This window comes from Dicentrarchus labrax, unplaced genomic scaffold (genome assembly GCF_905237075.1).
Source record: "Dicentrarchus labrax unplaced genomic scaffold, dlabrax2021, whole genome shotgun sequence".
Lineage (NCBI taxonomy): Eukaryota > Metazoa > Chordata > Actinopteri > Moronidae > Dicentrarchus > Dicentrarchus labrax.
In genome coordinates this window covers 14072149-14090658 of record NW_026136720.1, presented here as the reverse complement: position 1 = coordinate 14090658, position 18510 = coordinate 14072149, and the positions used below count along the sequence as shown (strand labels likewise).

General features: G+C 39.3%; 2 protein-coding genes across 2 annotated transcripts; both read left to right on the top strand.

The window, feature by feature from the left end:
* Positions 1-152: 152 nt before the first annotated feature.
* Positions 153-9967, top strand: usp3 (ubiquitin specific peptidase 3). Its single transcript, XM_051381931.1, has 15 exons — positions 153-771; positions 1039-1099; positions 1670-1807; positions 2261-2344; positions 2524-2605; positions 3127-3206; positions 4298-4411; positions 4749-4862; positions 5409-5558; positions 5913-6019; positions 6133-6213; positions 6322-6440; positions 6559-6672; positions 8197-8264; positions 8779-9967. The coding sequence occupies exons 1-15, from the start codon at positions 681-683 to the stop codon at positions 9137-9139; spliced, it is 1764 nt and encodes a 587-aa protein (XP_051237891.1). The 5' UTR covers positions 153-680; the 3' UTR covers positions 9140-9967.
* A 152-nt stretch (positions 9968-10119) lies between these two features.
* On the top strand, positions 10120-17599 carry fbxl22 (F-box and leucine-rich repeat protein 22). The gene is made up of 2 exons (XM_051381946.1): positions 10120-12327; positions 16307-17599. The coding sequence occupies exons 1-2, from the start codon at positions 11990-11992 to the stop codon at positions 16653-16655; spliced, it is 687 nt and encodes a 228-aa protein (XP_051237906.1). The 5' UTR covers positions 10120-11989; the 3' UTR covers positions 16656-17599.
* The last annotated feature ends 911 nt before the right edge of the window (positions 17600-18510 follow it).

The window sequence follows — 18510 nt, the reverse complement described above, 5'->3', positions numbered from 1 at the left end:
TTCCATAGAGCTTAAACGTTTTAACTCTCTGTGAAAGGCAAATCACTGTCCGTACATTGTCGGAAGCGAGGCACAGGCTCGCTACTACGCATGCGTGCCCTGCTGACACAAGTTCAGTGTTGCAACATTGCTTAATGGGGTTAAACTTTGACCTACAGCTTCTCACTGGCAGTTGGTGTAGATACGATAAAAAAAAAAAAAAGATTGTAGACCCAAACACGAGGTACGTACGGCATCTCCAAGGAGAATATAAGCGAATCAGGAAGTAGTCGTACGTACTCCCCACAAGCTTTTTCATCTTTGTTTCGAACGGCCGAGCCGGCAGACACGACGTCACTTCCTCGAGTTATTTCCATTTGTTTGTGTGGCAAACGCTAGTAGTTATCTAGTACCTTACACATCAAAGATAACGTTACGATTTTAATTCACAGTGTGCCCGACTGGAAGCAGCAGTGCCTTTTTTATTTTGTGTAAACCGTGTTACATTTAAAACTCCACAGGAAACATCAGACGTCTTTGGCGTTGGCGAACACAGGAAAACGTGCGCTCGCGAACAGAAGTAGTGAAGTAGTTGGTCGGCTAACGTTAGCTAGCTAGTTTAGCTTCCTTGTTCCTGGTGCCGTTGGTGTTGCAGTGTCGGCGAACAATAATTAGCTGACTTATCCACACATTGTACACTGATGGAGTGCCCTCATCTGAACTCAAACGTGAGCTGCCCCAGCGATTCCTCCCGGTTCCCTAACGGTACTCCGTCCTCTTGGTGTTGCAACGGTAAGAGGAGCGTTTGTCACCTTTTCATTCAACGTTACTAAAAATGTCCGTTAATGGAAACATACATTACAGGTGCAGTATTTTGGACCCCAGCCTCTGCACTGCCCCATAGATAATATAAATAATGTTTACTAACGTTCACAGGGCATATTACAGTTCACTTAATGACACTGTCTATCCATGTGACACATAACGGTCCATTCAAAAGCACTGTTTCATTAAATTGTACACTTCTCAAATAAGACGGGTGTATCTTTGTGTCTCCAGTTTGCAGGTCCAATAAAAGTCCATGGATTTGCCTTACCTGTCTGATGGTCCACTGTGGAAGGTGAGTTGGTGTCTAAAGCTGCACCCAGACTAACACACACACACAACACAAGTAACTTAAGTAATACTCTGGTGTGTCTTAAAAACCTTTTTTCTTTGGGTGACTATTTTGACTTTGGGACAGCCAAGTCAATTATACAACCATGTGGCTGCTATACGTTAAATGAAGGTTTTTAGTCTACAGATCTCAGTCAGTGGTCACTGAGGTGGCTGTGTATAAATATGGTCCTCAGAAACCTGAGGTTAACTAAATGCATGTTAAAATGTTGGCTAAAGTGTTCTCCCAGAGCTGCGAGTGTATTAGGATGTCTAGTTTCTTCTTGTGTGTTTATACTTTCATTCAACGCACAGAGCTAAGCATCTGGGTTTTTATTTGAGGATCTTTGAAAAACACTGTTTGGAACTGTTTCCTGGATCCTCAAAGACTCAGATCACTGGATTAAAAATATTTAATCGACTACACACACAAAAAGTTGTTTTATTTTAGTTTTAATGCTGCATAAATTAGGCCTGGTACTGTTTGCATTTCCAGATGATGTGTGTTCATATAGTAATCTCTCTTTCTACACAGATATGTCAATGGACATGCAAAGAAACACTTTGAAGAGAGCCAAGTCCTTGGCATTACTCAAAAGAAGAGTGAGAAACAGGAGAAAGAGAAATCTCATCATTCTGTCTGCATGGACTGCAGCAGCTACAGCGTATTTTGGTGAGTGTCCTTCATGGCCAACCTATCCATGGCTATCTGTAACTCACTGTGTGGCCCTGCAAAAGTACACGCATGGAAACCTTTTTAACAGTCAACAAGGATCGTTATGGTGTAACAGGAGCTGAATATTTCTTTATCATCATTAATTTAGTGTAGCTAATCAGTTACTCTGCAGGTGATCCTCCAGTATTTTTGTTACACGACACAAATGATCACGTGTTGATTTCCATCAAAACACTATGATTCAAATGTTATGAACTATATTCAGAATTATTTGATGAAAATCACTCGTACCACATTTACACCTTTGCTTAAATGTTGCATGTTCCACAGTGAAACACAATATATTTATGACTACTGTGTTTCTTTTGCGAAGGTTTAATGGGTTGAAATCTTAATAAGTTTATTGATATATAAAATATGTATGTGATTTGACTAATGTGGATTTTATAGTTACAGATGTGATGACTTTGTTGTCAATGACACCAAACTCGGGCAGGTGCAGAAAGTGAGGGAACATCTTCAGAGTTTAGAAAAGTAAGTACCTAATCTTAACAATAAAGTCAATAAGTATGTTGTATTTGTCTCATTATTTTACTTTATCGTCATTATACTTTAATTATGTAAATAATATTTAAAATGTAGCATTAGGTTTGACAAAAAAAAAAGCTCAATACAAGATCATTGTCCAGATAAAGTGTCTCTCCCTCTCACAGCTCAGCACTGATGGGTGACAGACAGAGGAAAAGAAAACTCCAGGAAAGCCTGGCTCCAGACAGCAAGTTGTTAAAAGACAACGTAAGTGTGTGAAGATGATTGTTGCCGGCACTCCACAGTTGTGTACTAGCACTAAGGACTGTAAGACCACTCAAACTTTCCTTTTACAAGTTTTGTATTCACACTGTGGCACAGTGCTCCAATTATCCAATTAGATGAGTCACAGCAGCCTTTATACAACTCTACATCTAGTGACTATAATATCTTTAAATGTTAGCTTAACCCTTTATCGGGCGAGGAACCATGTATGGTCACTTCATTATGACGGTTTTAATTACACTTCTATGGCATATTTTCAGACTAAAACTGACTTTTTCAAAATAATAAAAATAGAAAAAATGTCTCCTTATATCCACCAATAACACTCCAGGGTTGAAATTTTAGGGTTAAAACTAGCTTTTTATTCCCTAATGCATTTTAATAAAATGTATTATTTATATATATATATATATATATATATATATATATATATATATATATATATATATATATATATATGTATATGTTTAAACATCTTTGTGTGTCTCACTTGTCTGTGTCAGGATGGGGCGGCGTTAGGTGCTACAGGCCTGCGGAACTTGGGCAACACGTGTTTCATGAATGCCATTCTGCAGTCCCTCAGGTAAGGCTCTGCACTGAAGATGAGGCATGTGGGTGGTAAACTGGGTTTGCATCATGATTCAGTAGCTCTGCCCCTGTATACCGAGGGCCCCACAACCAGTCATCCTTTATTAATACAGTCTGGGGCACAGTCAGGGGAATTACACAAGCTGCTTATAAACAAGACAGTCAAAGACCAGTTCTCCTAGCTAACACATATTTTGCCAGGTTCTGAAAGGATCATTCAGGTGTCCATTTTATATTATTTCTGACCAAAGCATGCTATAGATTTGAAATTCAATCAGTTTTTATTCTACTTTCCAGTTAGCCATTAGTTTCTATTCATTTCATTGTAGTGTGTTATGAAGCTAATTCATCTCTGTGAATTTCTAGTTGTATGTAATGGTGTAATCTTTGTAAGGTGTCCTTGAAATCCCCCTTGGAGCCAAACAATGTAAATACTGCAGTACCAAACTGTAGTGTTAGTATACCATTGCCTGCATATGCAACTTAAGAGCTTAGACAGGCTGCTATGTATATTATCTTTTTTTTAGTTTTAGTCTTACAAAACTAGTCTTATCTCAGAAGTCTAAAGTTACATCCCTGAAATGGAAACGTTGTAATAAAGTATGTGCACCTCATGTGGGAACAATTAACATGGCAAACCACTTAAAACATGTATTCATTATTAAATTCTGTGCAAGCTCATAAAGAAAACACATCCAGGACAGTTGGTACTGGCTCATTGTTGGAAGCCGGCCTTTGGAACAATGGAAATACTGCAGGATGACTAGCTTCTTGCACTGAAATGGTTGTCCCATTGATCTTAACCTGTGTTACCACGTAATGATAAAGCACCAGTAATGGAACTGTAACTGGGCCTGGAAAACCTTCAAAATCTTAAAAAAGGCTGATTTGGTCAGCAGTAACTTATAATCTTTATTAGAATTAAAGCAGGCTTATAATGTATAGCTAATGTCATCTTGTAGTGTCTTTTCCATGTAGCCTGTTCCTTTCTAACACAAGGTGCTTTGAACCGCTCACATAGTTGATTATAAGTGTCCCTGCAAATCTCTGGTGTAAAACATCACAAAGCATGCTTTTCTTTGACAGCAACATCGAGCAGTTCAGCTGTTATTTCAAGGAGTTGCCTGCTGTGGCTCTGCGCAGTGGTAAGACGGCAGGAAGAAGGATGTACCACACCCGCAGCCAAGGGGACAGCAGTGTGTAAGGTCCTCTTCTGGAGGAGGGGGGTTTATGGGCTGAGGGCATGTATCGGAAATAGATTTCATTAAGTATAAAACTAAATTGTTTATTGTGAGTGAAGAAACCTTTTCTTATGAGGCCCCTTATTAAAGTAATAAGCGATTCTGCTGCAGAGCAAGACTAGAGTTTCACCCATTAAGTAGTACAGAAATTGTTACACAATGAGTGAGCAGGAAAAACCAACAAACACTATTGTACTGATAAGCCTCAGTGCCTTCTGTAAAGTGTTTGACAGGCTTTAAGTGTTAATTGTTCCAGCCTGTGCAGCGTGGTAACACAGTTTCTTTATGTTGAACAGGTCTTTGGTGGAGGAGTTCAGGAAAACCCTTTGTTCCCTGTGGCAAGGCAGCCAGACCGCCTTTAGTCCAGACTCCTTATTCTATGCTATATGGAAAATCATGCCAAGTTTCAGGTATGCTAACGTTGTACAAAGAATTTGCCAGGATTTAATGAGATAATGCTAGTAACAGTTCTGTTTTCTGTCTGTGTGCTTAAAGGTCCAGTGTGTAACATTTATTGTCAGAAAAGTGAATATAATATTAATAGGTATGTTTCCATTAGTCTGTAATTACCTGAAAATAAAAATTGTTGTGTTTTCGTTACTTTAGAATGAGGCGTTTTTATCTACAGAGGTAGCAGGTCCTCTTCCATGGAGGCTGCCATTGTGAACTGCCATTCTTCTACAGGAGCCCAGAAAAGACAAACCAAACACTGGCTCTAGATATTTTTTGTGCGGGCCACCATAGTTCTTCCCACACACTTGGGAAGGGGAGGGCGAGGGTGTTGTAGTCTGCAACCACACCGCTAGATGCCACTAGATCCTACACACTGGGCCTTTGAGTGTAGCATATTAAAGTCAAGATATTGGAAGAATACAGCAACCTGCATCTTTGACTGGAACACTCCTATTGAGAGTTATTTACCATGATGTCATTTAAAGCTGTGTTTGTTTATCCAGGGGGTATCAGCAGCAGGATGCCCATGAGTTCATGCGTTACCTGTTAGACCACCTCCACAGGGAGCTCCAGTACAGTCGCAACGGGGCGTCTCACCCTGTCTCACCTCAGGATGGGGTCAGACTCTCATCCGCAGAGGGCAAGTGCTGCATGTAAGTCCATTTAACTTTCCAATTATTTTGTTTTTGCCAGTTTGTGGTGTGTTTTTTGTGATCCAGAACAAAATAGACACATTTTACATGGTAGACACGCTATCGGACACGGCTTACAAAAGTGTTTATTTTTGTACTTGTGGCCGTTTATAAGTTGTAATGATCTCATCCAGAAACAAGTTACTTGGGTAAATTTTCCTAAAATGCTCATTTTGAAAAGAAATTGTAAACATTCACTGCAGAATACGATGTGTTCATGTATTCTTTTTCTTATGCATTGACTGAATACCAGAAGATTTAAATGTGCATTTATTGATTAAAAATTAAAAATGTTTGCCTTTTGATTCTTTACAGAAATGGGACCGCCAGTGTTGTCACATCCATTTTCGGTGGCATACTTCAGAATGAAGTCAACTGCCTGATATGTGGGACAGAATCTCGGAAGTTTGATCCATTTCTTGGTAAGCAAGTGGAAGATCTAGCAAAGCCATTTCCCTTGCACACTTACTTTGATTGAAATTGATTTATAAGATTAAAGCATGTTAACGTATTTATTCATATCTTTTTCACTCAGATCTGTCTTTGGACATTCCCAGCCAGTTCAGACAAAAGAGGAGTAAGGACCAGGATCCAGGGCCAACATGCACCTTACGTGGTAAGTTTTCCACTGTCAGACGCATTATTTTTTTGGCAGCATTAGTTTCTATTTGTGTACTTCTGAAATGAATGAAAGCATTTTATATTAATTTGGCTTTGTTTTTAGATTGCTTACGTAGCTTCACTGACCTTGAAGAACTTGACGAAACAGAGCTGTACTATTGCCACAAGTGTAAAAAGCGACAGAAATCCACTAAGAAGTTCTGGATCCAGAAGCTGCCAAAGGTAGGAGAGGGATATTATTTTATCACAATTTACTAATTTGACAGTTTATTCTATGGAAGTGAAGTAATGGGGAAATGGTGTGTTTTGGTATAATTGTAGGTTTTATTTCCAATTGTAGGTTTTGTGTCTGCACCTAAAAAGATTTCACTGGACGGCCTTTTTGAGAAACAAGGTGGATACCTATGTGGAGTTTCCACTGAAAGGTCTGGACATGAGGGGCTACTTACTTGAGGTGAGCTCAAAACAGACCAAATGCTGATTACAGAATTTCACAATAAAGGTTTTGGATTGTTTAAATTAAGTCATACAGGGATATAGCATGAATATGTGGAAATTTAGGGAGTTTTACAAATATTGTCTATAAGATTAAGTCCTAAAAAATGATGACAAAACAAGGAATAAAAATACATTTATGAAATTGGAAGTGCTGCATTTAAGTCAGGAAATAGTCATGGTGCGTATTTGCCACAGAACGAACTGTACCAGAAAATTAGTGCAGTTTGTGGACATACTTAGCACAGTATGAAAAATAAACATCTTCACAAATACTTGTATTAATAAGCCTATCCCGGCTTTTCTTTGTGTGTACTGTTAGTGGAAATGTTATTGGTATTACGTCAGTTATATTTGTAGAAAACATCACAATACCACAATGACTTAGTGTACTGGTGCCAAATTTAAACCTTTTTAATGAAGGGGTATGGTTTTGGGAAAGAAAGGAGTCAAGACAGTAGTCACACCATGAAAAGATCTTAACCAAAATGCTAGACAACTGACTTTGTAAACATTGTGAAATATGGCAGTGAACTGTAATGGCTATATTGTAAGTTGGCCACGAACCTTGCAGCCGCAGACGGCATAAAAAAATTTGAAATGTACATATAGGAGGACTTTTTATATGCAAAAATTACAATCGCTTCTTTGCCAAACTGGTGGTTAAGTCAAATTTGACAGTCGGTTGATGATGGATTTGTATCCACAATCGAAAAAACCTTGTGTGTGCTAGTTGGCATCCAGAGAGATCACTGTTGGCCTCTGCTGGCTGACCGGAGAAACACTACAGCTGGATAATTGTCTTAAAATTGCATTGTGCACACACTGATAAAGCTGAAACAGCATAAAATTAATCAGCAACTATTAAGTAATTGTTATTGTTATTATATATTATAAGTGTGAGGATTTGGAAGTTTTCTTAGTTCTCTATGATAATAAACTGGTTGTCTTTGAGATGTCAACTTGGGCTTCAGTAAATTATGGTAGGCACATTTCACCATTTTATAGACCAAACAAAGAATCAAGAAAACAGTTGACAGGTTAATCAATAATAAAAATTATCTTTAGACATTGATGGTTATAAAATAAATATAAATGTTAAATTAAGGATAAACTGTAATGGGCAACGAACTGTGTAGTTACAGTGCCATCTGCAATGCATACATTATTTATTATTTGGATGACCTGCAGCATTTCTGTTATTTGACAAACCCAGAGTGTAAACAGGAGTATCTCTTCAAATGACTACTTTCTTGTTGTTGTTCTTTAAAGTTAAGGTTTTTTGAAATTTAAGGGTGCTATAGTTTTCAGGTGAATCTTTACCTCTACTTGTCTGATTGTGAGATCTTGCAGACTTATCCAGGTGCTGAGTAGTCTGTCTCCTTTAATTTGTAAATCTTTTAGACAAAAATGTGGGTATTTAAGAGTTTAAAAAGGAAATCCTTATCTTGCTTTTATTTCTTTATTTCTTTATTTTTTGCAGCCAGAGAATTCATTATCAGAAAACTGCCTGTATGACCTTGTCGCTGTCGTCGTGCATCATGGATCTGGGTGAGTAGTATCCCAGTTTAAGCACATAAATGGAGCAGCTGAAACTGATACATACAGTTTGCCGCTTTAATGAGCACATACAGCATCTAGAGTGCAGCAGCATGTTGCATATATCAGACTTGAATGGGGTCAATGTGTTTTTTTCCCTCCCTCAAGCTGACAGATGATCATGATGTGCTTTTGTCACCATGGTAGTCGGCTGTCAGTCACTCAGTCGCTGTATAAACAATTCAAGACCAATTTAGTTGAAAAGCCTTGTGGACAGCTGCAGTTTAAAAATTCATGTTGCCACTAAATGCTGTAGGGCATTAGGTTGAAAGTCCTTGAAAATGTGTTTTAGATATTCCAAGAACTGTATGTAAAAGTGCTGCTGTTTCACCTTTTGGCCTCTGAGTGGCGATGTTGCACCGCTGCTGTGTTGTCAATCTGAACTTGTCTCTCTCACTTTAGTAGCAGTAAATGAAATCTTGTAAGAAGCCAGACAGCAGAACGTGATATATGTGTCTGTTCACAGGGTTGGATCGGGGCATTATACAGCATATGGCAGCCACGAGGGCCGCTGGTACCACTTCAATGACAGCACAGTGACTCTGACCAATGAGGACACAGTGAGGAAGGCCAAGGCCTACATCCTCTTCTACGTGGAGAGGACTGAACAGGTGGCCTCAGACAAGACTGCCACAAACAGCACAGCCACTAACCAGCCTGCTGTGGACACAGCGGCCACGGACAGCGTTTCTTTAGAAGTAGTAGCTCAGGACATGGCTGCCGCAGACACGGTTTTGATGGATGTGGCGGCCTCACACACGAATGCCTTGGACGTGGCGGCCCCAGATAATGCTGCATTGGAAAATGAGGGTGAAGACATGGCCTAACTACGTAACGCTGACACAGCTTTAGTGGAGGCTGCAACAGATAGGGATACCTCAGACAAGGCTGCAACAGAGGAAGCCAGTCAAGCTATACAAGCCGTTGCACAATGATTCTGTCAGACTGCCTCAGACCAGCTCTTCACTCCATTTTGGCTTCAGTCACATTTTTCACAGTGCTTGATTTTAAATAGCTAATTTTCACGTTTTAATGTATGTGCAATTATTTTGTTGTATTTTATGACCTGCATGACAGCAATCCTGTATAATTTGCTGCTTGAGTTTTGTTTAGTATGACTTTTTTTGCATTTATTTCCTTGATGTTGTATTCCTCGGTTGAGGTAGACTTCTCCCTATGTAATAGATTCCAAAGGTGATTGTTTAAAATAAGGAAGTAAAGCTTGTAGTCTTGGAAAACCAATGTTGGTCCAATGTTTAGTCTAGCCTGAGATCGATTGTGTCATGACACTGTCATTGTAACAATATTTGGAGTTTCTATTATTTTTAAAGTTTCTAATTTTTGTAATTTCCATCACTTGAAATCCTCGTAGTCTTGTTTTCCAGTTATTAGGGAAGATTTTAGCATATAGAATGCAATGCATTTAATGATTGACAAGTGCTCATTAGAGCTTTAGAAAGTTGTGTTAACTTCTTGACCAGAACCAATGTGAAAGAAATGATCATTCTCAAATTGTTTTGTTTGTCTGTTTTGACGCTGGAGTATAATTTAACGTTTGATGTTGATCTGAAATGGGCTTAGAAAATAGCCCCTGATAAAAATCTCTTTGTATCGGGCAAAGTGATAAAATACAGTGGAGAATCTTTTTTTTCAAATGTTTGATGTTTGTTTTATTTGTGGGGGGGACAAAAAAACCCATACATGCAACCTTTCTCTGAACTTATTTCCTTTAGTAACAACCAGCAAATCCATTACCACAGCCAGACAATATGGAGCAGTTAAAGCTAGATGGGAAGATACTGTTTCTTTTATTTCTAGCATTATTCTTTCAAGCATTTAAAGTCTTTTTGTCCACTAAATGTTAATGTCTTCTTTTGGTAATCTTTTAAATGTCAGGAGCTCCCATTATTTAATTACTAGTACTAAATAATAAAGGTCTAGAAACATGCCACCACACTGTCTTATCAGGAAGATCTCCCTACATCGACAAAATCCAAGTTTATTTGTGATTCACCTTTTAATACTGCCAAAGCAAATAGATCTGTAAGTGTTTGCCTGTAATTCTTTCAGCCTGTACTGTTGCTGATAGTGTTTTTTTTTTTTTTTATTCCTTTAAGGGACGTTAATTGCACATTTTAAACATACACTATTTACACCATATGTGCAGACTTTGATGTACATGTTAGGAACTGTTTTGTCACATGTTTCGTCTTTTCAGGTTGTAAAAGGGACACGTGCACACCATAAGACAAATTGTGTTTATATGCCCAATTTAATTACCCTTACACCCTTATTATGGCTTGTAACATAAAACAGCCATGGCCAAGTACGACTTCAGAGCAAGGAGAGCAAATTTTAAAGCTAGCCTCTTTTTTTTTTTTTTTTTAATTTGTTGTTTTTCTCTTCCCTCTAGCGAACATCTCTGCCCACACACACACAAACGCACACTCTACTGACTCACACATAAGAGCTCCCCTCGGGACACGTGCCAGCCAGTCAGCCTTCTCGCTCAGGCAGGAACAAGCACTCCTGTATGATGAGGAACAGCTGCTCTTCCTCGCCTGCTCACAGGTGGCTGTGGGCTCACTACTCTCTATCCATTAAGGACACAAGTGGCACTTTTCCCCCTTTTCTTATTCTTTTTCTCTTGAAGGCTAGATCACAGCTGCTAATAATAAGCTCACATTGCATTGTATCTAAGAACAACATGACACAGTGAGTCAGAGTACAGACTGTAACCAGCCTCCCAACAGTGGCATTTCCCAATGTCCTGCATTTTTGAGAGATTGGTGATAACAAGTGGAACAGGACATAACTGGTAATGTAGTGTCGGGTGATGACATAGATATAATATGATTTTGCCTTTATGCCAGTATGTCCTCTGCGCTCCAATTGAGCAATTTGATACACACAGTGAGTCATAGTTCACTGTGTTCCTTCAGGTAAAGTCCAACATAACTTTGTGCTTGTGACTTTCAATTATTAAGTAATTAAATGATTAGGCTCTGTGATTATCTTGAATATGATACAAGAAAATTCCAAAATTATATTCTTAGACCTTCATTAAATCCTGTACAGGATCTCATAACTACTACCTTTGTAATATGTATGTTAATGTTGTTGATACTGTGCCAAGAGGTTAAGTCAACTCATTGTAATTTGTGTTTTTGATGCTGCCATTGATTGCATTATATTTTATTTATAAAAACAACAAAATATTAGTATCTTCCATTTGTTGTACCACCTCTCTTTAAAATGTATCACAGAATTTGAATTGCACACACAGCCAGTTAAAGATCCCCTACACGTACTGCTGTATTGCAGTAAATTCAGGTGTCTCTCTTTTTTGTGTCACTCGGTGTGTATCTGAGAACTAGGCCATGGCAGTGTAAACATCTGGTTCAGTCCACTGCTTGCTGCCTGTTGAGAGCCATGGCAGATGGAAAGGGAGCGTAGGGCTCAAACACTTCCATCTTTGACTGTACCGGCAGTTGTCTTCCCAAAATAGCCCTCTACTCCCCGGCCTTATATGTGCAGGCCTCCAGCGTGTGCCTGAGGAGGCATCATGTATCTAGGCCACACAATACGGGCTGCAGGCTCATTGTTGCTGCTTACCAGCAGGCCTATCACCGCCCCGGGGACGAGGCCTCTCTCTCTCTGTCTCGGGACAGCTCACCATGCATCTCACCCAGCTCAACCACGAATGTCTCCTTCACCTTTTCTCCTTCTTGGACAAGGACAGTCGGAGGAGTTTGTCCCTTACCTGTCATCAGCTGCGCGAGGTCTTCCTGGACCCCCGCCTCTGGAATCTACTCCACTTCAGCTCCCCGTGTCAGCTGAGGAGAGACAACTTTGTGCTGGGACCCTCATTGCGGTACTTGACTATTTGCTGGTACTCTAGCAGGGTCCTACAAGTGTGCAACATTGAGGACTGGTTGAAGAGCTCGTTCCAGAAGGACATCTGCAGTAAACATGAAAGCCTGGTCAGCACTTTCCTGACTCATGTCTGCCACATGTGAGTGTTTGTGTGTGGTTTGCCGTGTTGTTTTGGAATGTCAAAAAATTATTATTACAGTGACCAACAGAAGGTGGACAAAACAACACTAGTACTTTATAGTATACTGTAATATAATCTAAAGCAGTGGCTTTTTGGCCTTTAAGAAAATAGTTTTCAGTTGTGACAAGTTCAACTTGGGTGATTTACCTTCTGTGTTTAAAAAAAGAATAATTACAAAAAAGTCAACTTTTTCTTTTTTTTTTTTTAAGTCAAAAACTTTGAGTAACAGAAATATGTCTTTCTGCTTTACTCTCTTAATTGTTCTCTTGACCCCTCAGCTTCATCTTGTGGGAGCCCCGACCCCTAGGTTGACAACAGTACACCTCAAATTCTGACAATTTTGGATGCACAGTATTATGAAGTGTTCCTGTATTTTTATCAATACTGGTAACTTCTTTTCACAAGATGATGTTAAAACATTTTATGGGAGCATGAGCTTTCACATTGTTGTGTTAAACATGAACACAACTGTTCAACAAAAATGTTACTTCTGTTCAGATGTGTCTTGTGGGTGATCACATCATTTTCCGAGTTTTTCAGGGTCATTTACACCCACCACGGGGTTAAAACTGTTTTCATTTAGAGGCACATGGCTTACTGAAACTTCCATGTTTAACTGTAGGCAGCAGGGAAAATCATTAGAAACAGATGTATCCAGAGCTGGCTATAGAGACAGAAAAATGACACATCTGTGGCACATAAGACTGATTCTATTAACTAACATAACTGTGGTCAGATATCAAATTATATTTATTGAATGATGTGACAGTTGGATTTGATAGGTCACTGAAACGTAGCTTTATTGGCTTTTGGCCTTGTGTGCGTGTCTGGCTGCATGCAGGAATCAGCCTGGAGAGGCGTAATGAGGTCTCTGGATAATTTCTCCAAGGCAGCCAGTAATAACCGTTGATCTGAGGGAGCCTGGCCACCGCAGCTGGCCAGGACAAGAGGAGGGAAGAGGGGCTGGCTCACTGGCTCAGCGTATGACCCTGTGAGGATTTCCTGTATTGTGAAATTCGAGACGCAAGACATGAGAGCTGCGAGATCCAGTCAAAACTAGAACCACCTACTTTGTCTGGGTCCTGTATCTCAACGCCCTTAAGGCACACTCATTGCATACTGATAAACCCTCCCAAATTGTCTCAGAGGGAAGAGAAGAAAGCAAGTGCACGTGACAAAGTGGGAGTGGACGCAGAGAAGCTGTGGGGGTGATAAAGAGTGATTTGGCTGCAGACCCTCCCAGTCAGCTGCAGACTAAAGATTTACGCAGGCAGGTGGAGCCTACAATTGGCTCTTTGTTGCTGTCAGAGGAATGAACATGTGCGTCTGTCTCTGCCTGCCTCTTCCTGGATACTCTGTGCAAACTCTGACGCCAAGCTATGTCTGTCTTTTTTCTTTTTTTTTTATCTTCATGGAAAAAAACTATAAAACATAGCTTGTCTTTGGGCTTCTTTGTAGTGTAGCTTCCAGTGTAATGCTCCTCTAATGCCAGATGACAACATTAAATCAACTGTCAAGAACACAGTTATTTGATTTTGATTATCTTGTCAGGTCACAGTATTAGAATTATAAAACATGATACTCAAAATGCCTTGTGCGGGTTGCAAAGTGGGTGGCACAAAAAGCTTTGGCATGAGGCTTTTATGCTTACTCAGTTGATTCATTCCAATATTTGATATGCGCCATGTGATTAAATTGATGCTTTCTCTCTCGAAACAAGCAGAAGCACGTCTTTGGTTGCTATTTAAGTATGAGGCTTAAGACTTATTTATGCTTACAAAGTACAATCTCAGCTGCTTTTGAAAATATTCACTACTAAATTTAGACGGTGAAAGATGTCCAAAAATCTGCGTAGAATGTTTCAAACAAACCCTTCCACTTAAAGAGACCAAAGCAGCTGAAAGTTAAATGTACGTCTTAGTTCCTTTTAGAGTTCACCGGATAATTTGACCAGACAAAATAACCGTTAGGAAACCAAACAGGTCATTAGAGAGATGATTACAGGTTAGCGGTGTGGTGTTCTGCTTGTACTCAGCTCAGGCCAGACTGCCCTCCATGCTGTTTGTTTTAATGTGAACTACATCATGTCTCAAACCTAAATGGAAAGAGGGAAACAGTGCAGTACACATAGATAGATAGATAGATAGATAGATAGATAGATAGATAGATAGATAGATAGATAGATAGATAGATAGATAGATAGATAGATAGATAGATAGATAGATGACATGTATGATGAATAACCTCCAGACAAAGTATACGATGTCTCTTGCTTTTCCCTTTTATGTTGCAGTAAACAGCACACCAGACTATTCTTGTGTTGTAAATGCCACATTGTGATTTGTTTTCTTTCGACTCGTGTTCCAAAGAGCTGCAACTGTGCTAGACACAAAGAGGCACTGGAGACATCAGTGCAATAAACCCGCTGTGGGGCAAAAACATTAGTATCTTGCAAAACAATAAACAAGTACATACACAAACAAAAACAGGCCAGATTAGACATTGTTTCTAATAGTGGCGACTGTGTAAGTTTCATATTTGCCTTAATAGAATTTTTCAAATCATTTTCCATAAGCTGGTGCATTCCTTCCTGTAGCTGATGGTCAGACAGGACAAATAAAGAAACAAAAATACTGTGAGCTTACCACCACAAGAGGTGCTATATGAGCCGCTTCATGTGCCTAAAATTAAACATGTGGGTATTTGTGTGTGAGAAAGTAAAAAAGGATTTTTTTAATGAGGACCGATTAAGACAAGGTGGCATGCAGATGGTTATATGCTCCGGTAGAAAAAACAACAACACACACACACGCACACAAAATATCTGCACATAGTGAGGGGAGGTGCCATGTGAGGGTGGATTATGTAACAAAGGTTGATGAAGTTTTTATTGCTGTCATGTTTATCTCCATTCACTTCCCTCATGTACTACCTTCTCTGATGAAACACACTAAGTACAGTCATTAGACACTACTAAATCTCTTAATACCACTGACTTTGAATTCTTGTCATTCCACCATCCCACACCCTCTTCTTTTTTTTTGGGGGGGGTTAATGTCAATACATTGCAGCCACATCCGCTGATAAAGCCCCACATTGGCCCCATGCAACAAAGAAACCGGGCACGTGGATTGACTGTGTTTCCCCATGTTCAGAGGTTACTAGGACAGCAGCTACCCTCAACACTTCCAGGCAACTAGAATATGTTTGGCTCACATGTGGTAAAGTGGTTAAGATTATGTAAGTCTTTTATGTAATCTGCATCAGTGAACGTGAGTGACATTCTCGATCCGTTGCCATTAGAGTGTCTGTCTGCCAGCTCTGTACTGCCGGCCTGCTAGTAGGTTGCAGTGCACTCCTGATACTGGGTGGAAACATGTGGTAAACACATGCATTTCACAGCAACAATTCACATTCATCTTTTAGAAGTGATTCCTGCAAAATTAAGCATGAGAAAACGCATTTTCGTCATGCTATGATTCACCAAACATCCTGTAATTGTTCTGTGCAACAGTACCATACTCCATTTATTCACTAAAGCTTTGTAGAGGACGGAAACATGTGAGCCCGGTGGGACAGCGTGTGAAGAAAAGATAGCTTGGTCTAGGTATTAAAGTGCTCTATCGTTAAACAGATCATGTTTCTGCCACTCAGTGGTGTTGTTTACATCTGGTTCACATATACCTCATATCAGGCTCCTGATCTATGTGCTCTGCTGTTCTAAGAGTAGTCATCTCAAAATAAGCACACACACGTCAAACAGCATTGCTTATTTAAGGCTAGTCCTTCTCCAAACAAACTAATCCCTCCATACCATACAATATGTTCTAAGGCGGGATGAGTAAGGATAACACATAATAGGTGTTTGTGCTGGTTGTACTCCACCACATGTGTGTCACAGGTTAGTGATGTTACTGACAGCTGTCTTTCGCCACAGGTGTCCCAACCTGCTCTCTCTAACCCTGTCTGGCTGTGGACACATCACTGACCAGGACGTAATCTCCATGCTGCAGAGCTGCAGGAAGCTGCGCTGCCTCCAGCTGGAGAACTGCGTCCGCATCACCGACCGCAGCCTGGAGGGCGTGGCAGCTCATGGAGACAGTCTGGAGGAGGTAAAGGTGGACTTCTGCAGGAACATCACTCAGGCGGGGCTCCAGGCTGTCAAAGAGAGGAGACCCAGCATCCACCTGAGTGCAGAGAGGAGTGCTGATATGATCCCAGACAGCAAGCCTGAGGAGAGTGTACCACTCAGGAGAACGCTGCAGAAGGTCCTGCTGTTCTCCTGATGGGAATACTTTGACATTCCTTTCCCATGGACCACAAGGAAGAGTAACTTTTGGACTTACCATTTGAGGACTTTGATGTGATGCATTTGTTCTGATTTGTAGTTGTATTTAATAGAAGAGTTTCTGCACCATTTTTTATAATTCGTATGCAACATGAGTCTTTCTTATTTCTTAAGCTGTCTATATTCCATGTTATCCTAACCATAGAGAACTCCAGACACACTCACAATAAAATCTTATAGTGTATAAAGGTGGCCTTATCAGTAATTCTTAATCAATAAACAAAAACATTATGCAATTATATGATTCCATTCTGAAAGGTCCATGTGTAACATTTAGGACACTCTGTTGGTAGAAAAATAATATAATATTCATTGGTATATTTTCATGTTCATGTCATGTATCTGTGTTTCATGTATTTTCATGTACAGTATATAATCACCTCAAAGTTTTATTGGGTTTCTTTTTTTTTGTTTATCTACAGAGGTTAGCCAGTTAGATTAGCTTAGGGGAAAACAGCTAGCCTGGTTCAGGGCTCATCAAAATCCACCTACCAGCACTTCTACAGCTCACTAATTAATATATATGTTAATGTCATTTGTTTATGTGTACAAAAACTGAAGTGAAAAACAACAATTTAATAGACACTCAAAAAGGTGCGTGGTTGCATTGTGTCCTCTGTCTCTGTTATGGTAAAACATGTCAGGAAGGAAGGGATCTCTGAGGGCAAAGTGTGCCTGAGCTCTGATTGGAATCATGTTATATAAGCCTGTGAGACATATGAAACAAGGTTGATTAAGGGGGTGTGTCTATTTGTAAATGCCACGTGACAAATTCATTGCAGGCTTCTGCTGTAGAGTGCTACCCATCCTCTGACTGCATCTCTGAAGAATATATTTTCACACAAGGTCCACATAATAAAGAACATGCTTTTTTCAATCTTACCTGCACTATTCAGATATTCTTTCCTTTCCAGGTTCATCACAATACTGTGTGTTTTTTCTATTGACTGTTTTTTTTTTTACCCAGTGTGTACCTGTTTACTTATTTATTAAATGTGTTCACGAGAATTTTCCTTTGCTTTGTGATTCCTCATAATGAGGACTCATGTTATTTAGATCGGTTATAAATTTACTGTCTTTAGTAGCATCTTAAAATAAATTATTAGTAAAAAATGTTTATGTTTATTTATTAATTGTAAAACAACATTTATATTCATAATAATCACTCTATGTAGAACCACTACTGAGGCACTATGAGCCATTAACACTGCGATATTTAAAGCATTATTGCAAAGTTATAGCTTATTTACTTACTTACTTATTCTTAGCATCATCATGCAAAATGTTTTGGGCTACTTTTGGAAATGCATTCAGTAACAGTATATTTGAGTAAACTGTGTCCTAGTTAATCTGATTTATTATATGTAATCAAACAAAAATGAACCAAATTTGTATTTGAACTCTATTTGCTCACCCTCTTACCCCAGTAAACAGGCTGGGTGCAGAATGAGCTGAGAAATGGGGTAAGAGTGAGGAGAGTGGTTTGGGCTACAGGATCAATTTAAAAATTTTCATTTTACTTTTAAGTCATTAGACAAGCATCAAGAGTAACTGTATCTTTTTTCAAAACCAATTGATTTGAATATTATCTTGATAAGTTAATTTTAATTATGCTTCTGCCTATTTTCTCCGCATGATAGCTAGACAGATGGTATCCCTATAATTCTATATGTATCAGGCTTACTGAAAACTACATTGCAACACACAATGGTGATAAAAGAAAGCCCCCCGCAGGTGAGTGAGGATAGTATTGCATGTACTGTTTTATTATACAGTAATGTGTTGTTTTCTAA